General features: G+C 40.8%; 1 protein-coding gene across 1 annotated transcript; it reads right to left on the bottom strand.

Annotated features, from left to right (window-relative positions):
* Positions 1 to 694: 694 nt before the first annotated feature.
* On the bottom strand, positions 695 to 3,322 carry LOC117440392 (microfibril-associated glycoprotein 4-like). Its single transcript, XM_034076727.2, has 6 exons — positions 3,198 to 3,322; positions 2,596 to 2,748; positions 2,224 to 2,262; positions 1,753 to 1,849; positions 1,503 to 1,670; positions 695 to 1,130 (listed from the first exon to the last, which is right to left on the bottom strand). Exons 1-6 carry the CDS (start codon positions 3,207 to 3,209, stop codon positions 877 to 879), a joined length of 723 nt encoding a protein of 240 aa, XP_033932618.1. The 5' UTR covers positions 3,210 to 3,322; the 3' UTR covers positions 695 to 876.
* Between the last annotated feature and the right edge of the window lie 13,429 nt (positions 3,323 to 16,751).

Genomic DNA, 16,751 nt, shown 5'->3' with positions numbered 1-16,751 from the left:
GCCACAGCCTCAGTCACCCAAGGCGTTCCTCAAGGATCAGTACTTGGCCCCCTCCTCTTCATCATTTACATCCTCCCCCTCCGTCAGATACTCCGCCACTTCAACCTCGACTTCCACTGCTATGCTGATGACACTCAGATCTACCTCAGCACCAAACCCCTCCATGACCCACCCCTTACCCACATTGATTCCTGTCTGACAGCTATTAAAACTTGGATGCAACATAACCTCCTCAAACTGAACAGCAACAAAACAGAACTCCTCCTAATCGGCTCCAAATCCACCCTCAACAAGGTCACTAACATAACTCTCACCATCGATGGCATCATTGTTTCCCCCTCCAATCAGGCACGCCACTCTGCAGCTTTGGGGACAGAGCCTTCTCAGTGGCAGCTCCTAGGCTCTGGAACTCCCTCCCCCAAGATCTCCGTGACTCTGAGTCCCTCACAGTCTTTCAGTCCCGCCTCAAAACACATCTTTTCAACTCTGTCTACCCATAAGCCCCCCCCCTCTCAACCAACTTCCTCTTGACTGCCTTTTTATTTATTTATTTTATTTTACTATACTTACTTGTTTGCCTGTCCTTGTTTGTCTCCCCTCCCTCATACTGTAAAGCGTCTTTGAGTTGTGAAAAGCGCTATATAAATAAAATGCATTATTATTATTATTATTATAACAGAGCGAAGACATCACATCAGCTTTATGCTTCTCATTTATTGTCAGGGTGCAGAAGATAGTGATTCACACACACAACAAGATTCAGTTTGACTTTAAAACGTAGACATTATCCCACTGCGTGGATCTGTTTCCATCTTAAAGTGATGAGTGATTACATGTGATCGATACCAGCTGAGGACACGTTGCTGTCCTGCAGAACTACTGCACAGGACGGACCTTCATGCTGATGGATTTCAGGGAGTAGTCGTCACCCTTCCAAGTGTACCAGTTCACTCCTATAGCAAAAATAGTGCTATCAGCCCCCCAGCGATAAACCCCGTTCGGATTTGCGTGGTGACAAGCCTTGTACCAGAACGCCCCCAGGAAGGATCTGGCACAGTTAGAAGGCGAAGAGTCCTGGTCTTTGTCGAAGGTGGAGAACTTCTGTCCGTTATAATGACTCAGGGAGTCTCCTGCAGAAACACAACAAGTGTATAATCAGAATATTATAATGCAACTAACACAGGGATGAAGTATCTCTGTGTTGGTCCCTGAAGGCAGTAACATTAGGCTATGAAGGAACTACAGCACGGTCCCTTTGGGTAATGTTCTCTTTGTCAATCAGTCATTAGTCTAAGGACAGCCCAGATCATTCATTGCTAAAGAGATAGGAAGGGATACCTCCAGCTGTGTGATATACAGAAGAACGTCATGGGCATATAGCCACAGCTCCTGATCTGCTGTCGTTACCCCCTTATCTCTCTCTGATGTCTGAAGCCAGTCCTACGTGTGAGAGCGTCTCCTGAACATCAGAAAGACATCAAGCACGTCCTGCTGTTCCTCACCTGCCCCTCCATCAGTGAATCCAGAAACATGCAAAGTGAACCCGGAGGCCTCGGGGTCCACGGAGAACGAGGAGAACCGAGCGAACACTTTGCCGCCTTCAAAGTCCTCCATGCCCACCAGCAGCTCGTACTTCTTCCTCAGAGTCAGGTGGGAGAGAGTCTCCAGACCTGCAGACAAACAGACACCATGACCGCTAGGAAACCGAGAGTTTGATCAAGTCAGGACCTCCGGTTCGTCTTCATCTCTCACCGAGCCAGTATTCTCCGACAGCGAAACCAAAGCCCGTCTTGTACTGATCCCAGGGCCGGTAGAAGTTCACGGAGCCGTCCAGCCTCCTCTGGAACACCTGGGGGAAATACTAAATCTCTCAGCAAATATAATGGACATTTCCAGACCATGGAAAAAGAGCATAACAGAGTCTAACCAGCCTCTACGGGGAACAGGAGCCACCAGTAGATCTAAGGTGGAGCCTCTGGTTTCTCACTGCCATTCACCGAATGCATCCAGGAGCTAACCTGACTAGCATGGTCTAGCTAACACACTTCAAGTGTCCCTCTCTGGATAGATTTATCAAACTGTAGATTTTAAAGATTGGACTAAATACTTTACTTGGTTATCCTGCTCAAAGATACTGTACGTATATTTCATCTCTGCTGTCTGACCAGGTTCAGTTCACAGATAACTGGGGGCCAGATTTAGCTTTGGAGATCAGGTACTCACCGTCCACCGTCCGCCCAGTGAGTCCATGTCACAGTTAACCTACACACACACACACACACACACACACACACACACACACACACACACACACACACACACACACACACACACACACACACACACACACACACACACACACACACACACACACACACACACACACACACACACACACACACACACACACACACACACACACACACACACACACACACACACACACACACACACACACACACCACACACACACACACACACACACACACACACACACACACACACACACACACACACACACACACTCTCATTAGAACATCCTATCCATTTGATCAGTGAGATATAGCGTTGTATGAAGTCTCTCAGAGGATGTACCTGGACAGCAGAGGTGGATCCGTTTGGGTAGATGGTGTAAACTCCACTGGGGGTGCTGCTGCTGCTCTGGTTGTAGATGTCGCTGCAGTCCGTTGGGAGGACGAGAGACATGCCGCTGTCCAACAGCAGAGCCAGGAGGACGACTGAGACCAGCTGGACAGAGGACATGTTGTTCTGACTTGAATCTGAGAAATCCTAAGTACAATATTGACCTCTGGGAAAAATCTGATTTCTGATTTTTCTTTTTACTGAATCCTGAGAGAAATTTGATCACACCATATGAAGAATATTATAATATATATATATATATATATATATATAGCAAGTATACAGAAGAGGACCAGGGCCACATGTAAAACATCTTTTCACATCGGACCAAAAGGGATTCTTCTTTTCAAAAAGTCAAAGTTCAGACTTTAATCTCAGAACTAGAAAAAAATCACTTTTTGTCAGATATAAAAAAAGATATCACAATTATCCTCTTCGATACAATGAATACAAGGTTATAAAGCAAGTTCATCAACAACTGTACCTTAGGTCATTTAGCTGAAAGCAGGACTTTGAATCATAACAGAGTAGTTGAAATGTGAAATGGTCCTCACCTTCATGGTCATGTTTCTGCTGCAGTGATCTGAAGGAGGTCTCCCGCAGTGTGTCCACTCTGCCTTCCTGTCTTCTTTATGTTGAACACATCACTGAGCAGCTGCTGTTTCTCACCGATGAACTCCGGCCCAGAAGACGATGCCCTGACGTCATCAACCTCGCACATTTGTCATATGTTTACAGAAAACGATATGTATTTCCACACACACACTTTCAACTACTCTAAAACGCCCGACCATTACAAAGCACGTTTTGTGTATGTATAAATCATTTTAGATGGAAACTAATTCAAGTTTAATGATGCTACCCACCCCGGACCTCCACCCCACATATCACATCCCAACTTAACCCCTGCACGTCAGCACATGTTGGGGACAAGAGTCCATGGAAAGAGGCAGCCTTGTTCACTTTTAACTGAATGGCCTTGGTTAAGGGCTATTTCAGGTAAAACGCCATGAGTTTCCCTCCACACTGTTTCATAATGCTCTCAATGTTTCTCATGTTTTTAAAGTACTCTGTTGCACAACTTGTGTTGAAAGGGGCTTTATAAATAAACTGGAACTTTGACAAAAGAAATATGGAACATTTTGCTTGCTTTAAACTGCTGTGTTATTGGAGTCTGTTTAACCGAGAGGTGTTTCTAATGTTCTGTCCATCCTTATATGGTTTATACTGCCTTAGAGTGTATTCAAGGTTATTAAATAACATATTTCCTTTTTTTTAAAAGTATAATTTCACCACTCATCACGTTCGCAAACTGTGAAAACAGAAGTTATTTTTAAATATTAGTCTTAGAGTATATAATGTATGTAAGATTTAGAATTTTTAGATTTGAAGAAAAAAGTAATACAATTCTTTTTCGTATTCTTTTTCTCGACCAAATGAATTGCCTCTTTGAGGGCCTTATGAAGCTGAACAGACGGAGAATTGTTGACACTTGTCGGGTCAGGTGTAAATATATTTCTATCCGGGGTTTCATAATTGGCGCACACAAAATGGCTCTATAGCGCCGCCTAACAAGCAGCGTTTGGTTGTGCTTTCACCAACAAGTCTGAAACTCGGTAGACATATGTAGCATGACGGGACGCACAAAAAGGTCAGCGCGAGGCATATCGTAAACTCTCGGAAGACAGACATCTTTTTTTGAATCTTCAACTTTTGCGCAGAAACTATTATCTCATACAGTTTTAATCCGATTGACATTTTCAGCCAGTACCATCAGAGGACTTGGCGAAACAAAACGTACTAATTTGTTTTCGGCGATATCGATATGATCTTGCCGTGGAGTGGCGCTGAATAAATATCTCACGCCAAGAAACAGGAAGTCGCTGTCACTCGACCGTGTAGACTCGTAACATGACCAGATCTCCCAGAGTCTCGCCCTGAAGACAGCTGCATGACCAAAGTCACTCATCTACATAGCGCCCCCTGCTGGGACCAGGAAGTAACAACTTTTGGAATCAACGCTATAACTCGCCTCTACATGGTCAAAAGCTTTCAAAACATCACACAATCTGATCAGGACCATGCCCTGCATACATCGATAGCTGTTTTCAGTCACAGGTCATTTTGTTGAAGTTCTATGGATTTCTGAAATGTTGATTGTAGGCAGTGTTAAGATTTGGAGACTTGGACCGCATGGAAAGCACACAGAGGGTTGAAATGTCAGTTCTTGACAGGAGACTACATGTAGATGAGCTACGGTGAATGTTGTGCTCATAGGTGACTTGAATTTCTATGCATTTCTGAAAGATTGTGTTCTCTCTCTTGCTGCATTCACTTGATTTGTGATCATTTCTGTTTGTGAACACACTGTAAAAAGTCTGGCAGCTGTGCTTCCCAACAATTACCACCAAATTACAGTGAAATACCCTAATTACAATAATGTGAAAAAAACGTAAATTCACAGTAAATATAATTGATGTCCTTTACAGAGAAACACTGTTATTTTACAGGTTTCTTCCCTTATTTATTACGGACAGTAGTATAACCAATGCTGGTTCAATCACATTAGTATGCATAAAAAGTGACAGGTGGACACGCCCCCAAGTATGCAAATGAGCGAAGTCCCGCCTCCCATTGTTCGAGATCCTTTTGATGTGTGTTATAAAGGGTAGGTGTGAAAAGCCCCCTGGGTAGTGCCTTTGTTGTTTAGTTCTTTGATGTATTGATTAAGACAGTCTCTTTGAAGTCATGTCGTCTGACCCCTGCCCTCAGAGTTGAGTAATTAGCCTTGTAATCAGATAGGAGTGAAAAAGCCCCAGGGGTAGTGCCTTTTGTTGTTTAGTTCTTTGATGTATTGATTAAGACAGTCTCTTTGAAGTCATGTGTCTGACCCCTGCCCTCAGAGTTGAGTAATTATCCTTGTAATCAGATAGGAGTGAAAAATCCCCCGGGGTAGTGCCTTTGTTGTTTAGTTCTTTGATGTGTGTTATAAAGGGTAAGTGTGAAAAGCCCCCAGGGTAGCGCCTTTTGTTGTTTATGTAACCCACTCAAATAATGCAGTGAGTTTTTTCACCCTGTAATAACCAGCAATTCCCACTCGGGGCAGTGCTGAGGCAGCAGAGTCTGCATATGAGGGAGGAGAGGAAGAGCAGGCCAGGTGTGGTTGTTAATGAGGCTCAATGAGTGGCAGCTGAGTGTGTTCAAATTGTTTGATGTGCTTTTTTTTGAGGCTGCGGGGAACCAGGAACTAGCAGAACCGACAGAAGTTTTTGTAGCTGCAGTTTTTGTCTTCTACTCACCAGAAAAAGGATTCTAAAGGATTATACTCACCAGAAAAAGGACTGATGGTCATTGGATTACCAGAGAGAGAGAGAAACTACAGACTACCCGGGTTCGATTATTGTTGTTTTGTCCATGATAGCAGATTGGGTTTCACTGGGGTGGATGAGGGGTTTGTGAAAGTGTTGTATGAATGTTTTATAAAATGCCGGCTATATTAATTTGATATTGTTTTTTCTATTTATATAATCTTCTACTCCTCATTGAAAGCAACCTAGTACATAAGAGTGTTCCATTTAGTTATTTGGTGTATTGATTAAGACAGTCTCTTTGAAGTCATGCTGTCTGACCCCTGCCCCTCAGAGTTGAGTAATTAGCCTTTGATGTTTGCCCTTTGACATTAATCTCTGTATATCTTTTGAAGCTAGGGTGACAGGGCCTACCCTCCCCCCGCTCAGCCTCTCCCTTTTCCCCACCCCTTCCTGAGACTATGAAACCAACAGAATAGAGGATAGAAATATGCTTAAATTAAAAAAGACAGGCAATTTCGCTTACCAAGTCACCTTTTTCAAAAAAAAAAGAAAATGGCCAAGAGACGCCTCGATAAGGGTTTAACCAGCGAGAGGCCTGTGTGACAACTTACGGAGCATTAGTCAAGAAACGAATGCAACATCTGCAAAGGGTTCAGACGCCTACAGCCGAAAGATCTGTGCACAAACTTATCTCGTACCCTCTTTTGGTCATGTGCGCGTTCATGTGTTGGAGGAGGGGCTCAGTGAGGAAGTGGCAGATTTTCCCCCTGTTGTGTGTACTTTTCAAAATCTAGCTCACTCGAGCTGGTTTCTCCAAAAAATTACCTACCCGTAAGAACAATTAACACACACACACGTTGGAGTTGTGTTGTGAGGGGTGAAGGAAGAGGGACGGGGGAGGAAAATTCAGAGGATGAAGAAGCAGAAAACATAACTTGTTTGTGAAACGGACAGGAGGTCAGTTTCAAGAAAGATGACACCGTGTTTATGCATGACATGTAAAATATCTTTAAGCCCTATAAAAAAAAAGGTACAAGTATATTGTGTTGAAAATATCGCAAAAAGTCGTAATATTGTATAATGTATTAGTTGCATGTTGTATTTGGCTAGAAATCACTATGTAGTTTTTCAAAAAATATAATGGAAAAAGGAGAGAAAGACAAAAACCAAAATATCACAGTATGTTGAAAAAATATGAAAAAGTAATGTTGTGTTTTAAAATAACATGAAGAAATCAAAGTAACGCCTCTAAAAAACATATATTTAGAAAAGTAATGTTAGTCATGTCAAGTTATCAAGACTGCTGTGTTTCATCGAAACAGTGTTAAAATCACAAACTTGCCTTTTAGAGAGACATATAGAAAACGAATTCCTTACAAATTAATGAATATTTTACCCAGTTAAAAAGGTTTGCATCCATTAAAGTGTAACTAAAAGTATCTTAGTAACACAAGAAAAGAGAATAAAGCATTGATGTCAACAAAACTGGATTGCTCCAATGAAATAATAAATAAATAATTTCAAAAAAGTGCTTTTAAAGAAAATGTATTCAGATAAAGTATTTTATTTTCAGAAATGTTTAAGGTTTTGCATACATAAAAAGTGTATCCTACAGTTCCTTTGTGAGAGAATTACACACAAATCTGCAGAGTGTCACTAAAAAGTTTTACACAGTGACTGATATTCTGTATGGTGGGTTCACACCTGAGCTGCTGCAGGGGGAGGGCGTTGAAAAGGGGGTGAGTATGTTTGGCTCTCGAGGGATGGTGTGTTAAGAGTCAGATTCCTAATGACATTTTTACACATAAATCTGCCGAGTGTCTGTAAAACGTCTTAAAATAAAAAAACTTGCCTTTTAGAGTCAGAAATCCTAACGAAATCTCCTCAGAATACTTCATGGTAGTGGTCCGCTTTTTATACACAAAGTGTATCTTTTCAGTAACTTTCACAGAGAATTTAAGCATACATCTGTCAAATGTTCAAAACAGCCTTGTTTCACTGAAATATCCTCAAAATCACAAACTGCCATTAAGAATCAGATTCTTAACGAAATCTACGGACACAAAGTCTACTGCATTATCTACTTTTCAGCTTTTGAATACAAAAGTGTATATTCTTGACGAAATCTACTAAAACAAATTACTTCATGATAGTGGTCAGCTTTTATGCACAATAGTGTATCTTTCAGTAACTTTCTCAGATAATTTAAGCATAAATCTTTCAAATGCTCAAAACAGCCTTGTTTCACTGAAATAGCCTCAAAATCACAAACTGACATTAAGAGTCAGAATCCTAATTAAATCTACTAAAACAGAGTACTTTCATGGTAGTGACCCCTGTGTAAAAAGAATAGCTGAAGTTTGTAAACTGGAAGACATTTTGGATATCGTTCGTTCTGGCAGTACTATTACAGGTCATTGGGAAACGATTGTAAACGAAACATTTAAAGTGGTCCTGGAATCTTCATTTCCCGAAACATTCTGTAACATTATCTCAGAAATGAAACCAACATCAAAAGTGTATCATGTGCTCTCATTGTATACTCTGTTTGTAGATGTAATGCATCGTTGTATCGAAAACAGCATACACATGAATATTCTGACTGAAGTGAAAAAACTCCATCACGATATTTCCAGTAATATGGGGAATTCTGAGCTGGAGACGGTCCTGGGGATGCTACAATCAGTATAACTATTTGATTTTTGTGTGTGAAAAAATAAAAAAAGTGTTTTTTTTTTACATTTAAAAACTGTTGTCTTCATTATAGCAAGGGTAGCGTGTCTGATACATATGTATTACAGTCCTTCTTTTTGTGTGTTTTTCAGTGTTTTCTGTGTGTCTGTACACACAAAGCACAAATGATTTAAAAACAAACCCTGAATCAAATTTAGAGAGGACCATTAAGAGTCAGATGCTAGACGAAATCTACTAAAACAAAGTACTTCATTATCTACTTTTTTCAGCTTTTATACACAAAGTTTATCTTTCAGTAACTTTTCTCAGAGAATTTAAGCATAAATCTGCCAAATGTTCAAAACAGCCTTGTTTCACTGAAATAGCCTCAACATCACAGACTGCCATTAAGAGTCAGAATCCTAATTAAATCTAATAAAACAGAGTACTTTCTACAGATGACTCGTCAACGCAATAAGTCCCACCCCACTCAGAAAATCATATAAAACTAAGGACCCCACTAAGACGACAGTTGAAAATAGCCATGGATCGGAGAAAAACCAAGTCTGATGTAGCCTCCTCTTATTATCGCCAGGATGACGGATATGGGCTTAATGACTGGATGTTACAAAGTAGGGGAGAGGATGTCCCCGAAGAAGAGCTCTCCTCTATATCATATCCATGTAAGGTCTTTAGGACAAAAGAGGACCATGATAACATGACATATGAAGAATATCTTTCTTTAAAAGATGGTATTATCGATAACCTTTTTAGAAACAGTATTTCTCATACCACTCGCCAAGATCGCAAATGACAATTAGCAGAAAAAGTAAAGAAAAATGAAGAAAAAGAAAAAGCAATATGAAAAGGAGAAGAAAAGCAAACGCAGAATGCAAATGAAAAGAAAAGGGGCCATAGGACGGAAAACGAAAAAGACAAAAAGAAGGAAGGTGAAAAGAAAAAGGAACAAAGTGAAGAAATGTAAACTACAGGATGCTGATGGTGTTGTAGAGCCATTACCGGATCATAATAATCTTATAGATCATCTACCGCTAACCGACTGCTGCGAATGTGTTGAGCAAATACCAAAAGCAATGGCAGAGCTTTGCTTCAGTATAACGAGAGAAAAAGCACGATACTATGGAATTGCCCAAATTGGCGACAGTGCTAGAATATGTATTAAAAGACTGTTGGAGGATCTCTATTCTAGTGTCGGTTGTCATTACAGCGAAGGATACACCAAAACGTGCGACGACATAGACAAAGCTTTTGAAGACAATTATATGGTACCTGTCCTTACAGCTAAACAAATCCTACGCCAGGTATTCAACAGACCCCAAGAAGCACAAGAAGCCCCAGAAAGGATTACATTCAGAGCTAATAATGGATAAACCGAAGAAGAAGAAGCAAAGCAGATTATAATCGTTGCGGGTGAAAGGATAGAGAATTTGCATGTGATGTTAATGCATTTATCTGACATAAAAAATCCATTCGTATACTTCCAAGAGACGCCTAAACATCTACTTGGGCAGTGTGAATTGAACGATAAACTGATCACTGTAAATGAAGCGCAGAGAGAAGCAGCAGTGCAAATCGTTAAGTCTATTACCTTGTATGCACTACGACATTAACTTGGTAAAATGTCTTTATCTATAAGAGTCTGGTGGAACTCAGTAATGAAGTCGGTGAGCCAGAGTCTTTTCATTAACGCGTTGTAATTGTTTCTGAAGTAAAAATCGGACATGTCATTCAGAAAATCGTGTTGCCTCTGGCCGGGGTGACTGACTCGGCATCCGTTGCATATTTCTTCTCTGTACCAATGTATCACCCTCTCCACAATATCAACCAACACCGATTTCACTGTGTCCATAAACAGAGACGTTTTGGCCCAAGGAGCAAAATCAGCAGCATTAGTATTGCAAGATTCGGGTGTCCAAAATGGTGGTGATGATGGTAGTCCAGGAGTCTGTTCCTGGCTGCAACTCGCGGGGGGAGTCTTGGTTTTTCTCGGCACCATGGCTATTTTACAACGGTCGTCTTAGTGGGGTCCTTCGTTTTAGATGATTTGCTGAGTTGAGAGTTGAGAGTTTTTCAAAAAAAGTTCTTTAAGCGTTTTAGCTTTGTCATCTATCATCTCCAACCAAGCAGCAATAGGTCAACATTTAAGAATAAGTAATAGTTTGTCAAGATTTTACGGAAAAAGTCAAAAAAGTATAGTTTGTCAGAAATAAGGAAAAGTCATTGTGTACAAATAGTATGTTGAAAATCAAAAGAAAGAAAACTCAATTCATTACAAATTAATGAATATTTTACCCTGTTCTAAAGTTGTGCACCCCTAAAGAAAAAACCCTTCCTTACCAAGTACTTCATATTATACCCTTTGTTAAGTGTTGCATACATCAAGGTGTATCTTAAAGTATCTTGGTAGCAGAAAATAACTAAAATATGTAAGGTTATCAGAAAAGAAGAAACCTTGTTTAACTGAACAAGTGTTGCATAGCCAAAGTGTGTCTAAAAGTATCTTATTAACACAAGAAAAGAGAAAAAAGCATTGATGTTAACAAAAACTGGATTGTTCCACTGAAATAACAAATAAATAATTTCAAAAAGTGCATTTAAAAAGAAAATGTATTCAGATACAATATTTTGTTAGACTATTAAGTCCAAGATGGTTACATTTTTACCCTCTAAAACATTTGTATTATATTTTTGTTTTCCTAATAAAGACAGTCACCTGGATTAATTTTGTCTTCAGACCTTTTTATTTTTTACATTTTGTAACAATCTTTAAACATTTGTAGAGAACAAAACTGTGGTTAAAATGAGTGTCTTTATGACGTCTCTCGCACAGTTGGTATTTTTCACAAAATTCATTTTTAAACACATCATCTTGATACAGAGATAACACATTTTCGTAAGACAACCCTGACGCTCTTTTTACATAGGTATAATACACAAATGCTTTTCTTTTAGGGGTCCTTAGTTTTAAATGATCTGGTGAGGAGGGTGTGACTTGTTATGTTGATTGGGAGGCGGAGTCTTCTGCAAATGTGAGCGTCTTTTTCACCAGTATAATGTCGATCGATGTCTGACTCTGTTTAGAAAGTTCTTTAAGCTTTGTCCCGCTTGGATTATTGTAATGCACTATATATGGGGATAAGTGCATCCTCCCTTGCTCGCCTCCAGATGGTGCAAAATGCAGCAGCACGGCTCCTAACTGGCACACGCAAACACGAGCACATTTCCCCCATTTTATCTACACTCCACTGGCTGCCCGTTCATTTGAGGATTCATTTTAAAACTCTTTTATTTACTTTTAAAGCCCTGAATGGCCTGGCCCCGCCGTACCTCTCTGAGCTGTTACACAGCTACACGCCAACTGGCACTCTCAGGTCAGCTGATCAGTTGCTCCTAAGGGTGCCAAAACAAAGTCTAAGCGCAGAGGGGACCGTGCTTTCTCTGCTGCCGCCCCTAAACTGTGGAACGACCTGCCCTCGCTCATCAGACAGACTCCCACACTGACTGCTTTTAAATCCCGTCTTAAAACCCACCTCTTCTCCTTGGCACTCAGAAACAAGTAGATTGTTGCTTTTATTTGCTTTCAGTGGTCTATTGTTTTTATTATATGGCTGTTATTTATTTTTTAATTATTACGTTTATTCTGGTTTGTTCTGGTGTGTATCTTGTATTTATATTATGTTGTGTGAGCTTATCTCTCTGTACAGCACTTTGGTCTGAAGGTTTTTAAAGTGCTATATAAATAAAGTTGGATTGGATTGGATTGTAGCTTTTCCATCAATCATTTTCAGCCAAGCAGTCAGAGGCACCCGCAAGGATGTCTGAAAAACCCCGCATGTAGAGTTGAAATACTCCAAAACAAAATCATCAGAGGGGTCCTTCCCCAGCGTCACCATACGGCTTGCACGGTAATGCCATCGCCCCGATGGTCCTCTTTTAGTTTCCCAGACGGTGCTTGTCAGGACTCTTCTCACTTCTGGCAGCGGGGGAATAACTCCTTTTTCTTCCTCCACCTTGAGGGGTAGCGGTGAAAACTCTTCTTTGATCTCGCATGCTGTCTGCGTTTTCTTTGCTTTTTACTGCAAATATCTTATGTCACCATATGTGACGTATGATGCCCCAGTTGTAGAGCGTCCCGAATGGCCGTATTGAACCGAATGAACGCCAAGTTGTTGATTCCCCTGGAGACTCGGATGGAGTAGATGGAGGTTGATACATATCAATGTCAGCCATATCAATGTCAGCCATAGCGCTGTCGAGATCGGGTGTCCAGATTGTTGTAGAGGATGGGGGTCCTCCAGGCGTTTGCTCCAGGCTGCAACTCGCGGGGAGAGACTTGTTTTTTCTCAGATCCATTGTTAGTGTTCAACAAATGTCCTTGAGGGGTCCTTACTTTTAAATGATCTGGTGAGGACGGCGGGGGTTGTTATGTTGAGTGGGAGGCGGATTCATGCTGAGTGGGATGATGAGTGGGATGATGAGTGGGAGGAGGAGGAGGAGGAGGAGGAGGAGGAGGAGGAGGAGGAGGAGGAGGAGGAGGATTGATTGAGGAATGATTGACAGCATACCCTTTGACAGATCACCCCTTAAAAGAAAAAAGACCCCTCCCAAAGTCCCATAAGGACGAGTTTGATTCCTTCGGACACAATGAGTCCTTTATCCGAGTGATTAGCTATGCTTCTTTTGCCCCCCAGCTGTTTTACAGCTTTTCTTTTGTTTTTGAGCAGACCCACTGGAGCCGCATGGAGTGATTGGGGCAGGAACACATTTTAAGAAAACCTCTCTTTGTTGCCTACAACAAAATCTAATATTACACCCATACAGCTTCATATTGGGTTTCCTTATAGTGGTGTAAAGTAATTATAAAAAAGACAAAGATCATGGGGACAATAGGATATTTTATTATCTTCAGAGAGACTTTTCTTATAATAAAGTAATTACACATTAGTTCACAATCCATACAACTAAAAGAGAATATCCTTAAGTATCACTATTAGAAAACCTAAATAAGATATTTTTAAATTAACATGAATAACCTCTTTGCAAAAAGATACTTCCTTGTAGTTAACAGTTTCACAAAAACTTAAAAAGAAACATCCTTAGCAATCACATATCATTTAAAACAAACCCTGAATCAAGGGGCAACTCCAACGTGTGTGTGTGTGTGTGTGTGTGTGTGTGTGTGTGTGTGTGTGTGTGTGTGTGTGTGTGTGTGTGTGTGTGTGTGTGTGTGTGTGTGTGTGTGTGTGTGTGTGTGTGTGTGTGTGTGTGTGTGTGTGTGTGTGTGTGTGTGTGTGTGTGTGTGTGTGTGTGTGTGTGTGTGTGTGTGTGTGTGTGTGTGTGTGTGTGTGTGTTAATTGTTCTTAATGTGCACAGATCTTTCAGCTGTAGGCGTCTGAACCCTTCGCAGATGTTGCATTCGTTTTCTTGGCTGGCGCCCGGGCGGATGGCGGTAAGTCTGCCACACAGGCCTCTCGCTGGTTAAACCCTTATCGAGGCGTCTCTTGGCCATTTTTCTTTTTTTGAAAAAGGTGACTTGGTAAGGGGAATTGTCTATCTTTTTTAATTTAGTTTAAGCATATTTCTATCCTCTATGCTGTTGGTTTCATAGTTTCAGGAAGGGGTGGGGGAAGGGAGAGGCTGAGCGGGGGGAGGGTAGGCCCTGTCACACTAGCTTCAAAAGATATACAGAGATTAACATCAAAGGGCAAACATCAAAGGCGAATTACTCAACTCTGAGGGGCAGGGGTCAGACAGCATGACTTCAAAGAGACTATCTTAATCAATACATCAAAGAACTAAACAACAAAAGGCGCTACCCTGGGGGCTTTTCACACCTACCCTTTATAACACACATCAAAGAACTAAACAACAAAGGCACTACCCCAGGGGCTTTTTCACTCCTATCTGATTACAAGGCTAATTACTCAACTCTGAGGGCAGGGGTCAGACACATGACTTCAAAGAGACTGTCTTAATCAATACATCAAAGAACTAAACAACAAAGGCACTACCCAGGGGTTTTTCACACCTATCTGATTACAAGGCTAATTACTCAACTCTGAGGGCAGGGGTCAGACGACATGACTTCAAAGAGACTGTCTTAATGAATACATCAAAGAACTAAACAACAAAGGCACTACCCAGGGGGCTTTTCACACCACACCCTTTATAACACACATCAAAAGGATCTCGAACAATGGGAGGCGGGACTTCGCTCATTTGCATACTTGGGGGCGTGTCCACCTGTCACTTTTTATGCATACTAATGTAATTGAAACAGCATTGGTTATACTACTGTCCGTAATAAATAAGGGAAGAAACCTGTAAAATAACAGTGTTTCTCTGTAAAGGACATCAATTATATTTACTGTGAATTTACGTTTTTTTTTCACATTATTGTAATTAGGGTATTTCACTGTAATTTGGTGGTAATTGTTGGGAAGCACAGCTGCCAGACTTTTTACAGTGTGTTCACAAACAGAAATGATCACAAATCAAGTGAAGGCAGCAAGAGAGAGAACACAATCTTTCAGAAATGCATAGAAATTCAAGTCACCTATGAGCACAACATTCACCGTAGCTCATCTACATGTAGTCTCCTGTTAAGAACTGACATTTCAACCCTCTGTGTGCTTTCCATGCGGTTTAAGTCTCCAAATCTTAACACTGCCTACAATCAACATTTCAGAAATCCATAGAACTTCAACAAAATGACCTGTGACTGAAAACAGCTATCGATGTATGCAGGGCATGGTCCTGATCAGATTGTGTGATGTTTTGAAAGCTTTTGACCATGTAGAGGCGAGTTATACCGTTGATTCAAAAAGTTGTTACTTCCTGGTCCCAGCAGGGGGCGCTATGTAGATGAGTGACTTTGGTCATGCAGCTGTCTTCAGGGCGAGACTCTGATCAACCATGGGAGATCTGGTAATGTTACGAGTCTACACGGTCGAGTGACAGCGACTTCCTGTTTCTTGGCGTGAGATATTTATTCAGCGCCACTCCACGGCAAGATCATATCGATATCGCCGTAAACGAATTGATACGTTTTGTTTCGCCAAGTCCTCTGATGGTACTGGCTGAAAATGTCAATCGGATTAAAACTGTATGAGATAATAGTTTCTGCGCAAAAGTTGAAGATTAAAAAAAAGATGTCCGTCTTCCGAGAGTTTACGATATGCCTCGCGCTGACCTTTTTGTGCGTCCCGTCATGCTACATATCTCTACCGAGTTTCAGACTTGTAGGTGAAAGGACAACCAAACGCTGCTTGTTAGGGGGCGCTATAGAGCCATTTTGTGTGCGCCAATTATGAAACCCCGGATAGAAATATATTTACACCTGACCCGACAAGTGTCAACAATTCTCCGTCTGTTCAGCTTCATAAGGCCCTCAAAGAGGCAATTCATTTGGTCGAGAAAAAGAATACGAAAAAGAATTGTATTACTTTTTTCTTCAAATCTAAAAATTCTAAATCTTACATACATTATATACTCTAAGACTAATATTTAAAAATAACTTCTGTTTTCACAGTTTGCGAACGTGATGAGTGGTGAAATTATACTTTTAAAAAAAAGAAAAGATGTTATTTAATAACCTTGAATACACTCTAAGGCAGTATAAACCATATAAGGATGGACAGAACATTAGAAACACCTCTCGGTTAAACAGACTCCAATAACACAGCAGTTTAAAGCAAGGAAAATGTTCCATGTTTGTTTTGTCAAAGTTCCAGTTTATTTATAAAGCCCCTTTCAACACAAGTTGTGCAACAGAGTACTTTAAAAACATGAGAAACATTGAGAGCATTATGAAACAGTGTGGAGGGAAACTCATGGCGTTTTACCTGAAATAGCCCTTAACCAAGGCCATTCAGTTAAAAGTGAACAAGGCTGCCTCTTTCCATGGACTCTTGTCCCCAACATGTGCTGACGTGCAGGGGTTAAGTTGGCATGTGATATGTGGGGTGGAGGTCCGGGGTGGGTAGCATCATTAAACTTGAATTAGTTTCCATCTAAAATGATTTATACATACACAAAACGTGCTTTGTAATGGTCGGGCGTTTTAGAGTAGTTGAAAGTGTGTGTGTGGAAACCTCAGCTCAT

This window comes from Pseudochaenichthys georgianus, chromosome 24 (assembly GCF_902827115.2).
Source record: "Pseudochaenichthys georgianus chromosome 24, fPseGeo1.2, whole genome shotgun sequence".
NCBI classification, from domain to species: Eukaryota; Metazoa; Chordata; class Actinopteri; order Perciformes; family Channichthyidae; genus Pseudochaenichthys; species Pseudochaenichthys georgianus.
This window is presented reverse-complemented; position numbering and strand designations above follow the sequence as displayed.

Coding starts and splice junctions, on each gene's coding strand:
- LOC117440392 (XM_034076727.2), bottom strand. Junction 1,850..2,223: donor CACTGGGCGGACGGTGGACG/GTGAGTACCTGA, acceptor TATTTCCCCCAG/GTGTTCCAGAGGAGGCTGGA. Junction 1,671..1,752: donor TGTCGGAGAATACTGGCTCG/GTGAGAGATGAA, acceptor GTTTGTCTGCAG/GTCTGGAGACTCTCTCCCAC.